The 22748-nt window shown below is 40.1% G+C and overlaps 1 protein-coding gene across 1 annotated transcript in view; it reads left to right on the plus strand.

Moving 5' to 3' along the window:
- The window catches only part of CLNK (cytokine dependent hematopoietic cell linker), a gene marked incomplete at its 5' end in the record, with an annotated part of 100897 nt that overhangs the window by 72325 nt on the left and 5824 nt on the right, over nucleotides 1–22748 (plus strand). Inside the window, 4 exons of the mRNA XM_060147054.1 lie at nucleotides 3813–3853; nucleotides 12015–12148; nucleotides 16394–16471; nucleotides 20545–20700. Coding sequence (XP_060003037.1) covers nucleotides 3813–3853; nucleotides 12015–12148; nucleotides 16394–16471; nucleotides 20545–20700 — 409 coding nt within the window. The remainder of the gene's footprint in view (nucleotides 1–3812; nucleotides 3854–12014; nucleotides 12149–16393; nucleotides 16472–20544; nucleotides 20701–22748) is intronic.

A 22748-nucleotide genomic window follows, 5' to 3' on the forward strand; every position in this document is an offset into this window, starting at 1 on the left:
GTTGTTGAAGTTAATAACATTGCTCTTCCTGCACTTTATAAGCGATTGATTGCATGTTAGAGACGATATTTGAAAACATGGATATTAAGTAGGGAGGATTAACTGGAATGGAGGCTAGTCAACCCTGGAAGAAAAGTTGGCTTTTCTAACTAGTCTCAGTGGATGACACACAGAAGCTGATGATTACTTTGGAAAAGCACTTTATAAATGGCCAGGGGTTGAAAATGCCATTATCTGATTAAATACTTGCCTGATCAGGTTATTGTGACAAATGTCATCCCAACAGAAGAGTCAAGGAGACTAGTAAGGCTCAGGCTGGTGATTCATTGGCCAAGGTCACGTACATTAGTGGTAGCTTCCTTAACATACAGTCTCCAAAATTAGTGCTATCAGACCCTCCTGACCCCAGTCTGACCAGTGGCTCCAGCTCAGTTCATGTCACTCTCCACCGCCTCCCAACACAGGACATTTGCATGTGCTATTCCTCTGCCTATAACAGCACACCCCCATATTTCCCTCTCTCCACTCTCTCCCTACTTGGAAAACTCCTCTTTATCCATCAGACCACAGCTTAAAGCCACCCTGAATACAAGAGGTAGTTCTGACCCATTCCCCAAAGGGAATAAATGAGGCCCAGAGAGACTGAGTCTCTTGCCATTGAAATCAAGTCCAACTCCACTCTTCAGTAGCCCATGATGCCTACACTGACTTGATTTTAAAAATGCAGCCCATAAATCTTGACTTTCCTTAGTGCCTGCCCACAGTTAAGGTGCTCTTTTATTATTTAATAATACGCTGTTTGTGATGGAATAGAGTATTGCTTAAGAGGGAGCCCCTGGAATCATACTGCCTGGCTTCCTCACTTACAAACCGCGTGGCCTTGGGCAATGTCACTCACCTTCCATGTGAAGCTGAGAGCAGGGCCAGACCTGTTCAACCTGCCCATGTGCCCGCTAACCACCAGCTCTCAATGCCATTGCCAGGCCCTGTATGTCAGGGGCATGGTCTCCATCCCCCACTCCCTTCGTCTCCCTCACTTTCTTGTCCTATTTCACACCTTCAGCAACTTTGTTCTCAGTCTTTGATCTGTGGACATTAGGACTGCAGTTTCATAACTCTTATTAGGCTGTTTTCAGTTTAAGACCCAATCTGACACAAAACTCTTGCCCATACAATAAGTACATACTCTTTCTTAATGTAATTTTCTGAAAGGAAACAAAAAAACATCATATTATAGTGAAAAGATCATGAGATTTTAGTTGGACCCACATCTGTAGTAGTTGTTATTCAGTGTGGTTTGGCTTCTTTTGTTTGTTTGTTTGTTTAATTGAACAAAGTCTCCTGATTTTTCTTCCTCTCTTAACTGGCTGCTTCTTCTAAGTCTCCCTTTTAGGCTTTTTCCAAAACTGAACTCTGAATGTTGGTATTCCTCAGATCCTTCTGACGTCCTTTTTTCTATCAGTAAGAGTGTAGGCAGTTCATCCATCCCTACAGTGTCAAGGGTCAACTCTATGTTGATAATTACTAAATCTCTATCCTCTGCCCCAACCACCCTTCCTAGCCCCAGACCCATATATCCAGCTACCCAATGGGCAGTTTTCCTTAAATCAGTGACAGGTATCTCAGACTCAGTGTTGGAAACTGAACTCTTCATTTCTACTTTCATTTCTGGACCAACGCTCTCCTGCTACAAACTTTCTCACCTCAGTAAATGGTATACTGTCTTTCCCATCTTCACTCTTCCCATCCAAATCATTAAAAACTCCCAAAATTCTCAAATCTCAACTCAAAATGGGTCTTGAGTCTATCCATTTCTACCCATTTCCCCAGCTCCCAACATAAACCAGCCACCATCAACTCTTGCTTAAACAGTAGCCTTCTAATGAAACAGTAGCCTTCTAATGATACATCTTCATACCCTACCTTCCATCCATAAGGAACTACTTTCTGGTCTCTTGAAGAATAAGCCATGTTTTCTTGCCTCTGAGCCTTTGCACCTGCTGTTCCCTCTGCCTGGAACACACCGTTACTCCTCACCAATCTCCTATTCACCTTTCAGAAGTCAGCTCAGTTAGCATATGTCCCAGGAAGACTTTCCTGAGAATCAAATCTATTTTGTCTGGATTGTGACCTTCTTCTGCTACCACAGGATCTTCTGCTGTGCTCACCTCAATTGTGGTGTTTACCCCAAATTGTGATTATGGTATAATCATGTCTTCCCTCCATAAATTAAGCTGCTTTAGGATAGAGGCCATGTCTTATGCATTTGATATCCCCCAAAACATATCACGTACTTGGTAAATGCTCAATAAATGTTTATAAAATGAAAGAATTATTTCTATTTCAGTTTAGGTAGGTTTTTTTTTACTTATATTTTTATAAACTTTGTACACAAAATCTAGAATATCCTCAGAGGATCCCTTCTCTCAATATTTTCTAAAACTCCTGAAAAATTAGGGCAGTGAAATTTTGCTATCTCTGATTTTTTTCCAGATATTTAAAAAATTGTACACTGGCTCCTAGTAAAGGGATCCTGATTTTAACAGAATCGAAGGCTTAAATAGCAGGAGAAGTCTAACCAGTGATGACAGCACAGTGTGGTGTTTCAATGATCTAATGGCATTTTTATCTACCAAGCAAATCATAAGACCCCAGGCTTCTGTGGAAATAACAAAAACCAGATATGTACTCAGTTGATTTCATTGGTGCTGGAAAAGGGCTAGATTTCATTGAATTAACCCAGAGGCTTTGTTCAATTGTACAGTCGTGGCATAGAGCATGCTCCATGTAACTAGATTTAACTGTAGGAGCAACTAAAGTTTAAAATGACAATGCCAACAACAATACAAAATGAACCAGAAAATCAGAGCTGCATGTTACACAAAGCCAAACATTAAGTAAAGCGCCAAGTAAAGCCATTGGTAAGCAGTCTTTTTTTTTAATAAATCTATTTATTTATTTATCTTATTTTTGGCTATGTTCGGTCTTCATTGCTGCACGTGGGCTTTCTCTGGTTGCGGTGAGCAGGGGCTACTCTTCTCTGTGGTATGCGGGCTTCTCATTGCAGTGGCTTCTCTGTGCTGCAGAGCATGGGCTGTAGGCACATGGGCTTCAGTTGTGGCACCCAGGCTCAATAGTTATGACGCATGGGCTCAGCTGCTCCGCGGCATGTGGGATCTTCCCCGACCAGGGCTCAATCCCATGTCCCCTGCATTGGCAGGTGGATTCCTAACCACTGCACCACCAGGGACGTCCTAGTAAACAGTCTTTGTGTGTTTAGAAATGCATATCATTTTATTGCCTTTTATTATGCATATCATTTTATTGCCTTTTATTATGTTTTTATAATCCCTTTTTCTTTATCAATTTCCTTGTAATAATACACAATTTTCTTACCTAGCTCACATTAAGAAGGAATAAAATAATTTCTATTCTTTTCTTCTTTGCTATGGCTGACTCTCCTTCAATTGGTAAACAACTACTATAGAGTAGGAGCCCCATCCAGCCACATAGCATTTTCTATAGTGACTGTAGCTACAATGCAAGTCTAAATTCATAGCTTCCAAAAGTAAAGAATTTTGATGTGTGCTCACTGAAGTGACATGGAAGGAACTTATGTGGTTAAGTCGCTTTGTTCCATATCTAATGTTCATCTGTATTGAGAAAGGAAGGAACCAGCATTTTATCAACCTTACAAAACAGACAATTTTTCATCCAGTAAAATATAAAGTGCTCTGTAAATATGACAGGCCATGAGTACTGACCCAGCGTGGGAAATACTAACGTTCTTTCAATTGTAACATTTCCTTTAGCTCTTCATTCGTGACTCACAACCAGAGTGTACAAAACAGAGGTAAGAACACTTTATGAAATAATTATAGAAATAAGTAGGTTAAGTCATACACTGCTATATTCCTGCATCGTGACTTAGCTTTTGTGAATCTCAGAGTCTCTGAGCTGATGCATGTAGATATAATTCGCTTGTTTTCATTGATAGGCAGCATTGCATCACATTAATATAATGTTTATCCATAGTTAAATACCATCACTTAGGTGTTTCCAGTTTTTTCCTCTTATGAATGTTAGTTTGTTGTGAACAATATCGTTGATGTCTTCCCCTGTGTATAATATGTACATGTTTTCCCAAATACTTAATATGATAAGTTCTTTTTCTAAGAGTGAAATGGCCATGTCTTAGAATATTCCTCTCCTCAGTGGCACTAGATGTATTTTCCAAAGTAGATGTATCACTTTGTTTCACCAAAAGCGTGTGAGACCCCATCGTTCCCCATCCTTTCCAACAGTTGTTTTTTGGCAAACTTTTAGTTTTTGTCAATCCATTCGGTGTAAAATAACTTTATCTTAAGAAGAGTCTGTGAAATGGAGAAAATAAAACTGACCTTTCTTACTAATTGATTGTAAAGATAAAAATCAGAAGCATACCATGTCCATGGAGATATCAAAAGCAGCATATAAATATAGTGTTATATTACTGTTGATGATGGGTTTTGATATTGTTAGTATTATTTGGTCCAAACTAGATCTGTCATGTTCTTTTTTCTTTCTTTCTTCAATCCTATGCCATGGATATTCTGTGTTCAGGTCTAATCTTTTGATCTCTTTCTTCTGAGCCACAAGAGAGGGCTTTAGGGCTGGAGAAAATGAACTCCATGGGATACAGTGGGAAGACCGAGGGCTCTACTGACCTTGGTCCCAGTTCTGCCTCTCTGAGCTTCACCCTCCTCCATCCATAAAATTCAAATAATGATATTAACTCTCAGAGTTAATACACACACACACACACACACACACACACACACACACACACACACACACCCCACACACAGAGCCCTCACTTTGCACATAGTAGGCAACTGACACATTTTAATATCCTTCCTTCTTTTTTGCATTCCCTTTCCTTCTCCAGGGATTCTCCACCTAACTGATCCTATGAGACCAAGAGTTTCCTCCCTGGCCTCCATCATGTCTTTATTTCTCTTCTACCCTATGCCATCTGGGCCTTAGTTTGCAAAACCAATATGGAAAACTAATTTGGCCCATGTACACATTTCTAATAAGAGTTTCCCAAGAAAGAACTCTTTTTCTAAAGTGCGATGAACAAAGGGGGCTGTGATTAACCCAATGGCTCAATCCCTGGAAATTAAATGATAGGAACAGTAGTCCTAGAGGCCATATCTTGGTGTATGAAAATGAAAAGACTTGGAGTATCCAGGTGGAAGGTTCAAGGCCTGAATGGGCCCAGAAAGGGCTTTACTGATGGGGGTTTTGAGAATGGAAATGTTGCAGAGATAGAGAAGCAGAATCATAGATCAAAGAGGAATCCAGAGTCTTAACCTGAAAGACAAAATCTTGCACAAATAGAGAGTCGGGACCTTCAAGTTGGTGGAGGACTAAGACGTGGAGATCACCTTCCTCCCCATAAATACATCAGAAATACATCTACACGTGGAACAACTCCTACAGAACACCTACTGAACACCGGCAGAAGAACTCAGACTTCCCAAAAGGCAAGAAAATCCCCACGTACCTGGGTAAGACAAAAGAAAAAAGAAAAAACAGAGACAAAAGAATAGGGATGGGACCTGCACCTCTGGGAGAGAACTGTAAAGGAGGAAAAGCTTCCACACACTAGGAAGCCCCTTCACTGGCGGAGACTGGGGATGGACAGGGGGGAAGATTCGGAGCCATGGAGGAGAGCACAGCAACAGGGGTGCAGAGGGCAAAGCGGAGAGATTCCTGCACAGAGGATCAGCGCCGACCAGCACTCACCAGCCTGAGGCTTGTCTGCTCACCCGCTGGGACGGGTGGGGGCTGGGAGCTGATGCTCCAGCTTCAGAAGTCAGACCCCAGGGAGAGGACTGGGGTTGGCTGCGTGAACACAGCCTGAAGGGGGCAAGTGCACCACAGCTAGCTGGGAGGGAGTGTGGAAAAAGCTCTGGACCTACCTAAGAGGCAAGAGACCATTGTTTTGGGGTGTGCGAGGAGAGGGGATTCCTTCCCTGTCTGTCCACAGAAGGCAGAGCACTGCCTAAATTAGCTCCAGAGATGGGCGCAAGCCATAGCTATCAACTCAGACACCAGAGACAGGCATGAAACCCTAATGCTGCTACTTCAGCCCCCAAAAATCCTGTGTGCAAGCATAGGTCACTATCCACATGTGCCACCTGTCCCACCGACCCCAGGAGCCTAGCAGCCTGCCACTGCCAGGGTCCCGTGATCCAGGGACAACTTCCCCAGGAAAACACATGGCACTCCTCAGGCTTTTGCAACGTCACACTGGTCTCTGCCACCTCAGGCTCAACCTGCATTCCAATTATAACTACAGTACCCCTCCCTCCCCACGGCATGAGTGAGCCAGAGACACCTAATCAGCCGCTGCTTTAAACCCATCCTGTCTGGATGGGAACAGAAGCCTGAGGGTGACCTACATGCAGAGGTGGGGCCCAAACTAAAGCTGAACCCCAGGAGCTGTGCGAGCAAAGAAGAGAAAGGGAAATTTCTCAATGCAGCCTCAGGAACAGCGGATTAAATCCCCACCACCAATTTGAGGTACCCTGCATCTGTGGAATACCTGAATAGACAATGAATGTTCCCAAAATTGAGGCGGTATATTCTGGGCACAACTGTAGACTTGGGGTTTGCTGTCTGCGACTGACTTGTTTCTGATTTTTATGTTTATCTTAGTATAGTTTTTAGTGCTTTTTAGTACTTGTTATCATTGGTGGATTTCTTTATTGGTTTGGTTGCTCTCTTCTTTTTTTTTATTTTTTATTTTAATATAAAAGCAGCACATGCATCTCAATATCAAAGAAACAAACAACTCAATCCAAAAATGAGCAGATCTAAATAGACATTTCTCCAAAGAAGATATACATATTGTCAACAAACACATGAAGGGATGCTAAACATCACTAATCATTAGAGAAATACAAATCAAAACTACAGTGAGGTATCACCTCACACTGGTCAGAATGGCCATCATCAAAATATATACAAACACTAAATGCTCGAGAGGGTGTGGAGAAAAGGGAACCCTCTTGCACTGTTGGTGGGAATGTAAGTTGATACAGCCACTATGGAGAACAGTATGGAGGTTCCTTAAAAAACTAAAAAGAGAACTACCAACAATACAAAACAAAGTAGAACTACCATATGACCCAGCAATCCCACTACTGGGCATATACCCTGAGAAAACCATAATTCAAAAAGAGTCATGTACCACAATGTTCATTGCAGCACTATTTACAATAGCCAGGACATGGAAGCAACCTAAGTGTCCATTGATAGATGAATAGATAAAGAAGATGTGGCACATATATACAGTGGCATATTACTCAGCCATAAAAAGAAAGGAAATTGAGTTATTTGTAATGAGGTGAATGGACCTAGAGTCTGTCATACAGAGTGAAGTAAGCCAGAAAGAGAAAAACAAATACTTCCTGCTAACACATATATATGGAATCTTAAAAAAAAAAAGGTTCTGAAGAACCTAAGGGCACGACAGGAATAAAGACACAGACGTAGAGAATGGACTTGAGGACACGGGGAGGGGGATGGGTAAGCTGAGACGAAGTGAGAAAGTAGCACTGACATATATACACTACCATATGTAAAATAGGTAGCTAGTGGGAAGCAGCCGCATAGCACAGGGAGATCAGCTCGGTGCTTTGTCTCCACCTAGAGGGGTGGGATAGGGAGGGTGGGAGGGAGACAGAAGAGGGAGGGGATATGGGGATAGATGTATACTTATAGTTGATTTACTTTGTTATACAGCAGAAACTAACATAACACTGTAAAGCAATTATACTCCAATAAAGATGTTAAAAAGAAAATATTGCTAAAAATAAAGAACAATTAAGGAATGGAACAGCAGTGTTAGTGAAGTGGGACGGTCTTCAAAGTCATGAGTCCAGTCAAGTACCCTCTGGCTGGAGTGGATCATTAGTACTGGGGTCATGTAGATTGTTCTCTACTCATCTTAGAAAAAACAGGCTGCTTAAAGAAATGGCCTGGGGTGGACGAAGGAAATGTTTTGGCCTCCAGTGCCTTCAAATACCATTAATTCCTTTTTTAGTCAACAAATATCTCAATTTGCTATACAGCAGAAACTAAATTGTAAATCAACTATACTCCAATAAAAATTAATTTTTAAAAATATTTTAAGAACAACAAAAAAACCCCAAATATCCATCAAGCACATGGTTTATACCCCATTGGGCTGGGCCCTAAGTGTACAGAATAGAGACAGCCCCATCCTTTAACTACCCAGTGCTTGAACTCTGTGATGCTATCAGCTTACTGAGTGATGTTCATTCTCCTGGGTAAAAATTCACCCTTGGGTCACCAGTGCTTTGCAGAAATTAGATGTACAGAAAATAGCACACAATCCAGGCACACATAGAGTTCTGAGTCTAGTGGGCTCACTAAAGCTTACTGGTTTTAAGTTGAACACTTCAGATGAGGGAGACAGTACTCTTCACTTAGACTCATGATAACTACTTCTCTGTCAATGTAGATATCACTATCCTTATCAAACAAATGAGAAAATATTCAGTTACTCTTGATAGCTAAGCTACTACTTGATAAACAGACTTTGCTCAATTCTCTGATAAATGAATTCAAGCTAAGCTATTAAGAGGCTAAGTAGATGGATCTCAGGACAAAAAGAAAATGATTTTGATATATTGGAAGAGAATCCAGGAAGGTTTGGTGATACTCCAAAATAGTAACATTACTCTCTAAATTTGGGGTGGTGGATGATTTCTTTTCTCTTTTGTTTGTTTTAGTTTTTGTTCATTAATGTTTTCCTTTCTATCTGCATTTTATAAATGTTCTTTGAAATATATGGCTCTTTACTTAGAAAATTATTTTTTAAATTTTATGTAAGGGTAAGGTTAAAATTTGCTAATAAGTATGGAGAGCTGCTTAAGACAATGGTTTTATTCTAAGTTTCAAAAGAAACATCTAGAGCTGTTTCTCTAATAACACTAACAGCAGTAGCATTTATTGAGTGACTAGTGTGGCTCAGACACTGTACTAAGAGTTTTATATACATGAGAATTTTCAAATATTAGTAAATATTGATATCAGTATGGTTCTACAACCCATACCGTTTTTATTAGACTACCCTAATTTTATTGCCCACCTACAGATTGTTCTCTTTATTGTTCTTCCATCTACGCTGTGTCAACCTCTTTTTTAATGTAAGCCTCTATTCTCCAAGTAGGACAGTCCTATTTCTTGCAGTTATAAAACTCAAATGCAATGTTTTATATAAAGAAAACTTTCCAAAGATTACTGCCATTACTTAAGAACAAAATCAATTAAATACTTATAGGGGATTACATACTCGGAATTTTATTCATTTATTAAGCAAAAATCCATCCAGGCCTTCAGGGGAAATAGCATGGCAAAGTTGTTTTTTTGTTTGTTTGTTTTGTTTTTTTTAACTCATTCTCTGAATAGACTACAAATGCACATAGCTGTTTCCAAATTCTTTTTCAAGTAGGATTTTTAAATATTCAAGCAAGGCACTCAGAGTTGAAATATATTAAATCAGTTGCCACAATATCAAGAAAAATTCATAATCACTGAACTCTATTACGTATGCCACACAAACTGATACGAAACGCTGATAATGGTTATTTTTTACTCTGAAGTATGTTCTTACTGTTTCAATCCATGTTGAAAAGATAGCTATGGCCATTTAAATAATGTCTTTATGTATTGATTCACTATGATTTAAAATAAAGTTGTTAAAGTCTTTTTTTTATATTTCAATAACTCTTTTAGTTTTCTCTTGGTTAGGATTTGCCTGGTCTATGGTTCTCCATCCTTTCATTAGTGATCCTTTTGTGTCATTATATTTCAGATGTGTAATTAGCACAGACCTGGAATTTTTAAACCAGTCTGCACCTGATTTTTAAGTGTTAAACTTACACCATTGATATTTATTGTAATTACTAATATTTTTTAATCAATTTTTATATTTTGTTGTGCCTCCTATTTGCCAATTTTATTGACTTTTTTTCTTTTCCTGCCATATATTGGATTCATTTCTTCTTTACTCCTCTTTTTTTCTCTTTCTAGAAAGTTATACAAATTCTATTCTTCCATTGCTTACCTTCAGTGTTTAGCTAAATAAATAAATAGTATGCTTGAATTTTAAAACTCTGAAGTTCATATCCTCTTCCCAACAATACAGCAAACTTAAGATGATTTTGCTCTGATGGTATGGATGCTGTACTGTGTTTGAAAGTAGAGCTCTTTTCCTTATAAAATAAAATTTGAAAAGACAGAAATGTCTTTAGCATTATTCCTATTTTTAGTCATAAATTGGTGAGTGAAATTAACTTACTATGATGAATGTAATTTCAACTTTAATTGATCAAACACTTATCTAAAACAAACATTTTGATACATGTAATTCCCTATATTCTTAGACTCCTCATTAAAAGCCACAAACCTTGGAACCCTTGAAATAGAACTTTCAATGTTGCAGGAGTATTCTTTGCTCTTCTTAGTAAGTCTACAGAGAAATTTGGCATTTTGATGACAAAGAGCAGAATAAATACACATATAACTTGTGTTACAATAACTGGCATATAAAAATTTGCTAATGTTTTATTTAGTATTTTGTCTCAAAAATATACTGTGTGAATATAACTATTCCATTTTTTTCAATGCTCTTATTAATCTACTAACCAGAACTATAACTTGGGTAATAGACTGTTTTCTAGACTGAATTAAGACTAAATAGCTTATTATTCTGCCTTAATACTAATCACCCCTTTTCCATTTTATATGTTATTACTGTCTAATATTTTATTTTGATATTGTTTTTATACCCTCAAACCTTATAATTTGTATACACTTAATCCTTGCTTTAAATTACTAATATATTTATAAATATCTTTTTTTAAGTATTCCTTCTAACACCTCACTCCTTCCTTGTGGGCTTAATTTCTTGAAATTCATTTTTTATTAGTGTTTACTGGAATGACACAGTGGAAATGTTATTTTTATTGAAGTATGTAGAGAAAATACCACATCAAAACTGGACAAGTGTTTCAATGAACTTTTTGTATTCTGTTACTTTAAAATCCATCGATCTATCTTCCCTTCTAAAGAATCTTTTACACAGGCATGATTTTGTAGCATCATATATTAGTCACTTGGAAAACAGTGGTTCACAGACCTGAGCAGATATTTTCTATGTTAACTTATTTTAGTACATAATATTGTTTTAAATCACATTTGCACGTAACACCTCCAATCTCATCAGAAAAGTCGAACTGTGGATATGCTATTCAGTCACGGTGGCAGATACAAGTTTTTCCAAATTCCAGTTTGCACTTGAAAAGTCTAATTTTAAAATTGGCCACAAATACTACCAGTTGCTTTCCATGAAGTGACAGGCTTACTTTGTTCATTTTTATTAAAGTATCTGCCAAGTGCCCAAGTCTGAATAATGATAGTCTGTGTTAGTCATTCTTTCAGGTTAAAAATGATGTTCCATTAAAACAAAAATTTATTCTTTTACATTTAAAAAATGGTGTTTTCTGAGTTGGGAACAAGCTTGGCTTGTTAAAGAAACTGAACAGAGTTCATTATGGCCAAAACAGTGTGGAGGATGGGGGCTGGATGAAGAAATAAAAGAAAGATTATCTGGGGCCTTATTGACAGAAGTTAAAACGTTTGGATTTTCTTCCAGATGTAAAGGAAATCATGGAAGGATTTGTACTGGGGGCGGGGAGGTGGCAAAGTCAGAATTACATTTTTTAAAGATGACTCTGGATGCCCTAAAGAGACAGGGGCAAAAACTGAAGCAAGAAAACAGTCTAGAGGAGACTGCTGTCTGTAGTGAGATGATGGTGGTACAGACCAAGGTTGCCATAGACACAGGAGGGAGGGATGGGTTCCAGCTCCTTGTCAGAGGGACGCAGTCTGAGACTGCAACGCAATCATATTTAAATGTGAATTTATTTTTCCAGATCATAAAGAAAGCATGCAGTCCTATCCTCCTCAGAGATGTCCGTCTCCAGCCAGCTATGGCCCTCTGGAAAATTCGCTACGTTGTAAATACACGAGCAGGAAGAAACCTTTCCCCACAAGGTCTGACGAAGAGGTAAAACAGACACTTCTCTGCAATATTTTTCTAGATGAACTTAGCATCTAAAGAGAGCTTTCTTGAACAGTACTTAAAAGGAGATCATTATGACTGGATCTGAGTTTTCCCCTTCTGGCTCTGTATTATTGGGGTTTAATATTTTTTAAAGTATTTTGCTATATAACTTTTTTTTTTTTTTTTTTTTTTTTTTTTTTTGCTGTACGCGGGCATCTCACTGTTGTGGCCTCTCCCGTTGCGGAGCACAGGCTCCGGACGTGCAGGCTCAGCGGCCATGGCTCACAGGCCCAGCCACTCCGCAGCAATGTGGGATCTTCCCGGACTGGGCCACGAACCCGTGTCCCCTGCAGCAGCAGGTGGACTCTCAACCACTGCGCCACCAGGGAAGCCCTCACTAGATTCTTTAACTTGCATATTTCCAGATTCTAAAAGTGTTTTTTTAAAATTAATCCAAAAAATAGAGATTTAGGACTGTTTTATATTTATTGACTGTTCAGTAATCTTTTAGAATTGATGGGTATTTACATATTGCAATTGTTTTTCCAACAAAAGATCCACATATTGTATGCTCATTTCATTTGAACAGTCTAGGAAGCATGTGTTGAGCACTTATTCTATACCAGACAACCTGCTAGAAGCTATGGTCTCTGCCCCAGAGGAGACATAAAGAGGAGGGAGAGATGAAAATAGATAGTAGATGGATTCTTGCTTGCCCTTCATTTATTTCCTGGTCTCTTTCTAAAATACTCTCCATCCCTACAATCAGTTCTCAGACCACGTTGCACTTATACTTACCTATATGGGGGGATAAAACTTTCTTTGTAAATTCTATGCTCTTTCCTCAATCATCTTGCAACATTACTTATTAAAGTCTTTCACAATAAGGCACAAAAAGACATGCTTCGTCTGGGTCTCCATCCCATATCCTCATATGCTCAGGGTTCTGCTACAGAGCTTGCAAAAGATTTTAAGCAGAAGCAGAGTACATAGAATACCTCTGTGGTCAATTGCTCATAATCCCTACAGCGTCCCAAGCGCCATTGGTTGTCCTTATATTTACATTAATTTTGACCTTAATTTTAAAAGAAGTCTCATACAGCTAAGTTTGACTTTGGGGAATGTTTTGCACATAATTCGTTTGTTGCCCCTTCTTACAGACCTGGTTTCCTTTTCCTCATCATCTCCTTCATAAGCGCTGGAATCCCAGGGTCCTAACTAGATGTCTATCCAAAAGTTACATCCCTCCCAGAGCCTGGATTCCTCAAGCATGGGAAAGTCTTGCACTAAATAAGGATTGCCCTGATTTCAACTATTTGAACGCACCTTTATGATCTGTGGCCTATCCATGTACTATCAATAATAATGTTATACTTAATCAAGTTAACTTTTTTCATTTTATATCACTACTCCAAATAGAAAACCAGTATTACATACATATAAAGTAATCTTTTTCTTTAATTTATTTTATTTATTTATTTTGGGCTTTATGTTGGGTCTTCGTTGCTACCCACAGGCTTTCTCTAGTTGCAGTGAGCAGGGACTACTCTTCATTGTGGTGCACGTGCTTCTCATTGTGGTGGCTTCTCTTGTTGCAGAGCACGGGCTTTGGGCACACGGGCTTCAGGAATTGTGACACGCGGGCTTCTGTAGTTGTGGCTTGCAGGCTCTAGAGCACAGGCTCAGTAGTTGTGGCACACAGGCTTAGCTGCTCCGCGGCATGTGGGATCTTCCCAGACCAGGGATCGAACCTGTGTCCCCTGCATTGGCAGTGGATTCTTAACCACTGCACCACCGGGGAAGTCCCAGAAAGTAATATTAAAACTAATTGCAGCATTCTACTTCTAGGTATATACCCAAAAGAAATGAAAGCAGGGACTCAAACAGATTTTTGTACATCCATGTTGACAGCAGCACTATTTATAATAGCCAAGTGGTAGAAACAACCCAAATGTCCATCAACAAATAAATGGATACAGAAAATGTAGTAACATTATTCAGCTGTAAAAAAAAATGAAATTCTGACAGGTGCTACAACATAGATGAACCTTAAAAACATGATACTAAGTGAAATGAGTCAGACACAAAAGGACAAATATATGATTCTAGTTATATGAGGGTAAAATAAGTAAATTCATAGAGACAGAAAGTAGATTGGTGGTTACAAGGGGCTAGGGGAGGAGATAATGGGAGTTGTTGTTGAATGTGTACAGAGTTTCAGTTTGGGATGATGAAAATATTTTAGAGCTGGATCGTGGTGCTGGCTGCAAAGAAATGTGAATGTGCTCAATGCCACTGCATTGTATGAACAATTGAAAATGGTTAAGTGGTAAATCTTATGATGTGTATATTTTATCACATTTTTGAAAAAAATTTTATTGTAGCTCAAACAAAACAAGGCTATTAAATTGTAGCAGGAGCGGTGGAATAGGGAGGGTGGGAGGGAGGGAGATGCAAGAGGGAAGAGATATGGGGATATATGTATATGTATAGCTGATTCACTGTGTTATAAACCAGAAACAAACACACCATTGTAAAGTAATTATACTCCAATAAAGATGTTAAAAAAAAATTGTAGCAGGATGCCATCACTCGCTAATGAGTCTCAGCATAAGGAGAGATTAGAAATACCAGAGAGATATTAAGGACAAAATAGCACCAAAATGAAATGCCCCTCTTGGATTATTCAAAGGGCTAGAAAGAGAACTGAAAGGGAATCACTTCCCACCCGCCCCAGGTAATTCAGAGTTATCTAATTCTGTGTTTGAGTAGCACCTAAACTCACCAGCCAGCACTCATGATCACACCTGGAGAACTACGGGGTTATAAAACCTCTAAGTGTCTTCCAGCTTGAACAAATAAACAAAATCAGAGTAGCTGAAGCACACCATGACGGAGCCCTGCCAAGCCCCGGGACTGGCAGAGAGGCCCCCAGAAGCAGCAGACCACTATCAGCTCAGAGAGCTCCCAGTTCTGCAGAGAGATGCCCTTTCTGAGCTGCCCTTTGTTTCTGGAGCCTGTTGCCTGGCTTTGCTGGAGTGGAACAGGTCCTGCCTCTGGACCTTCCGGCACCAACCCTCTGCTAGGGGTAGGGACTAGGTAAAGGAATTCATTCCAAAGGAGGCCTCATATAAGAGGTGACTTTGCCCCAGAACTTGATGGAAGAGCATGGCAGAGCCAGGGAGAAGGAGAGTGAGGAGAAGGAGGGATTCCAGGCAGGCGGCGGGGCTAGCTCATGCCAAGCCCTGAAGCTGTGTGTGTCTAGACAACAGCAAGCACATCTGGCTTGTCCTCAGACTGGGGAGCAGGGCAGGGAGAGGAAGTGAGGCTGGAGAGTTGGGAGGGAAGCTAACTCATGCCTTTCCCAGTGGCGCTCACATATGTTTGCTGTACCCATCATTGGAAGGATCAAGATTGTGCTGGGAGGACCAGGTACTTTGGGAGACCAAAGACCTGATGTCACATCCCTAGTTCTTGCCACATGTAACAGAAGTTGACTTCCTGAGCCTCCACTGTCCTGGCAATGCCTGCCTCACAGGATTCTTGCAGGCATGGACTGGGATAATGAATGAGGGATATCCTTGGAGACGTTGGACTCATGCAAAGGGTTATTTAATATCATTATCCTTGGGACTCGGTAAAGGCATTGCAGATCCATGGTGCATCTCTGACTGCCCTTCCTTCTCTCTGTTATGTGGATTTTACAATCAAAAGAAATAAATTAGTATAAATAAGGTAGTATGGCACAAGGAGAAAGCCAGACAGACTAGGATTCAAATCCCAGTACTACTACATGGGACTTTAGGCAATTGGCATAAAGATGCTCTCAATCTGTACCTGTCTTCCCCTCCCCTGCTGTTTCTATGGTGCCTAGGGCCTCACAGGGATCATAAACAATATATATCCTACCTCAATAAGCTTCAGCAGGTACAGGTTCAGACAGCATTGACAGATAAATGGTTTATTATCCATTTTGAGTTTGGTGCCAAAGCACCTTTCTCAGTAGATGGAGTGACATTTCTGGTTACTCTCAATGACAGACAGATTTTGTCATGCCAATTTTGTAATTCCTAAGCTGCCATTACATTTTCTGTGTCTAACTCAAGATCCGGGGACAGAAATTTTATACTGCGTATCTCCCATAAATCCAACTGTGATTTGGCACTAGTGGAATAAAAACAAATTTTAATTAATAATTAATCGTTTCTTTTGACCCTAAAATATTCATCATTTAAACCTGTACTGCAGGATATCCGGCACAACGAATGGTACATTGGAGAATACAGTCGCCAGGCAGTGGAAGAGGCATTGATGAAGAAGAACAAGGTAATGGCTTCTCCTGTTGTTGTTTCTGTAGTCATCCTATGGTTTTCTGCCCATAGGTCACAGGATGTAACAAGCAGTGCGCTTTGATGTAGTTCCTGCCTCACCCTGTATTTCTCATCGTTGGGGAGGTTGTCGTTGAAAGTGGGCTTTCAAACAGAGTTTTAGATTTGAGACTTGGTTGTACCACTTATCAGCTGCGTGACTTTCTCAAGTTCCTACATATCTGTAAATGCAGGTTTCTTTCTTTGTTAAATGAAAATAGTAAAATCAACCCTAAGGAACTATTTTGGAGATCAAATGTGGAAGCTGGGGTATAAATGGAGGTTGCAATGGAAGGTGCCATCCTTCTGCTTTGTTCAAATTTCATCTCCTTCCTACATGTCTGCCCAAGGTACAGTTGGGTTTTTATGTCTCACTTCTTCAGGAAAGGAGCAGGGATCGTGAATGCTGTAATAGTCAGTATGTGATAGATTATGCTGTAGTAACAAACAGCCCTGAGATCTCAGTTGCTTAGCATAACAGAACTTTATTTTTTGTTTAAGCTCCATGCTCAAGACAGGTTTGGGTGGGTAGACCCAGACTGCTAGAGGCTCCATCTCAATGTATGCTCACACCAATCACATACTGCCTCTCAACACATCCTCTCAAATTTAACATGCCACATCTTTGCTCACATTTCATTGGCCAGAGTAAGTCCCATGACCAGACCTAACTTCAAAGAGGGTGAAAAAAGTACAAAGCTACATGTGACCAAAAAAAGAGGAAACCTGTGATATTTGTGATCAGAGCAAATGACTACTGCAACCATCATCACAAATAGAAAATAGTTATTAAGCAACTACTCTACTATGTGCAGAGAACTATACTAGATTGTTTAGAAATGGTAGAAAGGCTCTCAAGACTGATGCGACACCAAAACCTATCCTCAACTAACAAATACAATGGTCACTGCTGAATGAGGAAATACAAAAATGAATGAGTTAGGGCTTCCCTGGTGGCGCAGTGGTTGAGAGTCTGCCTGCCAATGCAGGGGACACGGGTTCGTGCCCCGGTCTGGGAAGATCCCACATGCCGCGGAGCGGCTAGGCCCGTGAGCCATGGCTGCTGAGCCTGCACGTCCGGAGCCCGTGTTCCGCAACGGGAGAGGCCACAACAGTGAGAGGCCTGCCCGCGTACCACAAAAAAAAAAAAAAAAAAAAAAAAGAATGAGTTAGTTAATTAGTGGATGGCTGAATAAATGATAGGTCCTCAAAAAATTTTAATAAAGCCTAGCTTTTAGAATTAATATTAAAAAATTAAATAAGATAAATTATATGTAAGTTACTATGGTAAACAGAAAATGCTCCCCCTATCACGATATATCCACATTCTAATCCCCAATACCTGTGACTATGTCACCTTATTTGGAAAAGGAATTTGCAGGTGGGATTAAGTTAGGAATCTTGAGGTAGGGAGATTATTCTGGATTATTGGGGAGGGTTTAATATAATCACAAGGGTCCCTATAAGAGAGAGGCAGCAGTATCAGAGTTAGACATAGAGGGCCACAGGTAAAGGCACAAGTGGTGGCTTCTAGAAGCCGGAAAAAACAAGGAAATGCATTTTCCCTTAGAGTTTCTAGAAAGAACACAGTTTGGCTGAGACCTTGATTTTAGCCTAGTGAGACCCATGTTGGACTTCAACTCCCAGAATTGTAAGAGAATAAATTTGTGATGTAGTCCTTTAAGTTCATAGGAATTTGTTATAGCAACAGTAGGAAATTAATACAGTTGTTAAAGTATCTTGAACACATTAGGAATTAATGAAACTATGTCATGCTCTAGATAAGGAAACCGATGCTAAGGTTTCAATTACAAGGTAAAGAAAGTGGCAGAATCTATATTCATGATCAGTCCTCTTTTCACAAAGTCACAGCTGCCTCTAGTAGCCACTAGAGTTCTTTACCTTCTGGAAGGGGAGTCATAGGTGGCTGGGTGGTGCCTTGGCTGGAGCACCCTCCCTTCCCTCTCCCCAGGGAATCTCATGCACAACTGACCTCTGCTGGGTCTAATGTTGGCACAGTGGTTCCAGCTCCGACCCTGTCTCTTCTTGGCTAATCAGCGGTCGGTCACACTCTCTTAGCCTCTTTCCCAAGGGAAAATAGCTCTTAGAAGACCTGCTTCCGGGAGCCCCTGTGTGGACGGTACTAGAAGGGCAATGTACATGCCACATAATGTCCTTCCAGCTATGTTTGGGCACTTTCAACGCTCCCTTGCCCCATTCTCTGTGCCTGTTTCTGCCTCCTCCCAAAAAGCACTGAGAAACAGAAACTCAGTTGAATGACTTCATATTTTCCTATTTTGTTTGTCTCAGTTAGTTTTGTCAAAACGTGTTTCCCATTTATGTAAGATAATTTAATTCAAATTGCAGGACTGCCCAGATTCATTGTGACAAACTCATTGCAGAGTCTAAGATGATAAACCCCAAAACTGGCCACATGTCTTGGCCTCCTCTCCCTTTGTGATCTTTGGCAATGTTCTGTGTTTGAGTCTTTTTTTTTTTAATTTTTTTTTCTTATTGAAGTATAGTTGATTTACAATGTTGTGTTAATTACGGCTGTACAGTAAAGTGATTCAGTTATACACATATGACACAAAAGAACCTATCTATGAAACAGAAACAGACTCAGGGACATAGAGAACAGACTGGTGGTTGCTAAGGGGGAGGGGGATGGAAGAGGGATGGAGTGGGAGGTTGGGGTTAGCAGATGTAAGCTTTTATGTATAGAGTGGATAGACAACAAGGTCCTACTGTATAGCACAGAGAACTATATTCAATATCCTATGATAAACCATAACGGAAAAGAATTTAAAAAAAAAAAAGAATGTGCTTGAGTCTTAAGGCTTTAATTACAGCTGAATGTTTTTGACAGAACAGGTTCCAGAAAATTCCTTGAATCCACTTTATGTACTTGGAGGTTGGTATATTTATAGAAAGAATTTCACCTTGACTTTCAGGTATTCCATTGATTAGCTGTGATGTGTGAGAGGATCCACTTAGACAATTAGACCCTAATTCCCTTACCTGTAAAATGGGGATAAAATACCTCCTCAAATTTTATGTAAGGATCAAATGAAATGTGTGTAAAGTGCATGGCATCTTGAGAGCAGTTTTCAGTAAACCTTAGCTGCCAGCATCATCATGGCATCACTGTAGTTTTATAGTATTATTTATAAATTTAATATACTTATAGTATTGTTATACAGTATTATAATCATTATTATATATGTACACATAATATCTATAAATATTAGTTACAGATATATATAAACATATAGATATGAAATATATTCTATAGAGGAGATAATATATATAACAGCTATTATAAATATAAATTATCATATATAATATCTATCTATATAAAGAATAGATAGTAAGTACCACACACACCTAATTAGATTTATTCTTTATGGATTATTTATAACCACCTACACAGAAATCTATGCAATTACAGTTACAGATTTTTCAGTATTTTTAGTCATATAAATGACACAATGTAACCACAAAACTAAACCTTGTACGTGCGTGTATGTTTAGGAGGATTGCTCCATTTCTTAGCCTTTTACGACCAGACCTTCATCCTAAGCTACTCTCCAGGGTGTGCCTGATTATTTTATATTATATTTATAGTTGGCCTACTCACATCCCTCAGACTATTTCATACTGTTGACCTTCTTTTGGAAACCCTCGCTCTCCCCCCCTCCACTTCTATGACACTGAAGTTTCTGGGTTTCTGTCTGTCTTTGAGACATCTCCTTAGAATACTTCCTGTCTCTTCTTGCTTACCCTGAACATCCTTTTACCTCACCTCAGCCTATATTTTCTTCTCCTTCATACAGTCTCTTCACTCATTTTGACACCAGTGACTTTGAAGCCCCACATCTGTTTTGGGGACCCTAGTCCTATGTTGACATCTCCCCACGCAGAGTAGCAACTTATAATGTTCAGGCATACAAGCTTCACTACTGCCACGGTTGGGAGGTTGGATTCTGATTCTGATGCCTGAGAAGATCATTGTTCTTCCTTTTGCTTCAGGATGGCACCTTCTTGGTCCGAGACTGTTCCACAAAATCCAGGGCGGAGCCCTATGTGTTGGTGGTGTTTTATGGGAACAAAGTCTACAATGTGAAAATCCGCTTCCTGGAGAGGAATCAGCAGTTTGCCCTGGGAACAGGGCTCAGAGGAGACGAGGTGTGTATAACCCAATGATTTCCCTTTTCCAGGCTAAGGACAACAACACGGGGAGAACTAGGGGATGCTGGCCGAGTCACCCCCATATCCCCCTGACTGCAGCACTGGAAAGAGCCACCCTGGAGGTGCAGAATGTAATCTAATCCTTCCAGCCCCTTCCACAAGCATTCCCGCTCATGTCTTAGCTCATGGGGCTGGCAGCCAATCCTGACCCTTCCATGCACCCTCTATCCTGCTTTGCCCATTAAAGACAACTCATTCTGTAAAACACATCTACATTCTGCCTGCCAGAAAGCCTCCACTGAGCCCCACGTTAATGCCACACTCCTTCCCCACCCATCGCTGAACTCCCACTGCAGCCATTTCTGATGACATCTGATGGCGTTAGGTAGGTGTGTGTCCCTACATTGAATATGACCTCAATCACAGCATCCAGTGCTACACTGAGCATGCCTGTGCTTGGTACACATCTGCTAACAGGTGGCTAGGTGAAAGAATGACTCAATTAAAGCATTAATTAATAACTGTATAAATAAATCAGAGAGAACAGGGAAAGGAGATTGATTTTCGCTGTGTTTATGCTAGGCTTGGTCTGTCTGCATTATCTTATTTTAACCCTCAACAACTCTTGGATATAATGGTCATCCCTATCTTAGATGTAGGGAAACTGAGGCTTAGAAAATTAAGTAAATGGCTAGAGAGGCACAGGTAGTGAGAGGGCAAACGGAGGCTGGTCTTTCAATTCTTCTAGGAAGGAAGGAAGGAAGGAAAGAAGGGAGGGAGGGAAGGAAGGAAGGAGGGAAGGGAAAAAGGGAGGGAAGGAAAGGCAGAGCTCAAATTCTGTCACCATTTACTAAGTATGTGAGCTCAGGCCAGTCACTTAACTTGTCTGAGCTTTAGTTTCTTCAACTGTAAATGTTCTTTTCAAGTCTAGACTTCTATAATTCAGTGATTCTCCCTTAGCATCTCCAGACCTCAATTTTATCTGTTGGTATATATTATGGGCTGAACTGTGTGCCCCTCCCAAATTCCTATGTAAAAATTCTAGCCCCCAGCACCTCAGAATGTGACCGTATTTGGAGATAGGGTCTTTAAAGAGGTGACTAAGGTAAAGTGAGGTCACTAGGGTGGGCCCTGATCCAATATGAGTAGTGCCCTTATGAGGAGAGGAGATTAGGACACAGACACACACAGATGTGAAGTCACAGGGAGAAAAGGGCCATTTACAAGCCAAGGAGAAACCTCAGAAGAAACCAACCCTGCTGACACCTTGATCTTGGACTTCTGGCCTCCAGATCTGTGAGAAAATGAATTTCTGTCATTTAAGTCGCTCTACCCCCACCCCTGTCGGTGGTACTTTATTATGGAGGCCCAAGAAAACTGGAACAGTATGAAACCAGAACTGTCACACAAATATCTATTGTTCTTCAATAGATATCAAAATAAGGACTATTGCCAGGGCTACCAAAATGCTTCACGAAGGCGTGTGTGTGAAGATTCCAGCTTAAACCCAGGGTCTGACCCAGAGTCCTTTTCTGAGACTCATATGTGGCTGGAGAGGTGTGGTCAGCACCCGCTAGGCTACCTACCATAGGATCAGTTCACCATCCTTTGCTCCAGCCTGAGAATGTTTTGGCATAAAGGAGAACATGAGTGAATAAATAGATTAATACATAAATCTGTCAAATATTGCCACAGTAAGAAAGGGTTACAGCAAAACTAAAAAGAGAAGTAGCCAATTTTTTCTTTTGTGATGAGGATTAGTGAGTTAATGAATGTAAAACACTCAGAACACTGATTACTGACATATCGCTAAATGTTAGTTATGATTTTTTTCATTATTATCACTGAGTCATGGCAATAACTAAAACATGGTTCCCCTTAGGTCCAGATATATATGGCTAATGGAATTTCCAGCTCAGTATCCCTTTATCCTCCTGTATTTTCTTCCAGCTCATAGACGTTCTCATTAAAAAAAAAACAAAAAGCTTTTTTCCCAACAAGCCATACTTTGGTCTGCTTATAAAAGAGAAGAAACAGTGACCCTG

This window comes from Lagenorhynchus albirostris, chromosome 4 (assembly GCF_949774975.1).
Source record: "Lagenorhynchus albirostris chromosome 4, mLagAlb1.1, whole genome shotgun sequence".
Classification (NCBI taxonomy): Eukaryota; Metazoa; Chordata; class Mammalia; order Artiodactyla; family Delphinidae; genus Lagenorhynchus; species Lagenorhynchus albirostris.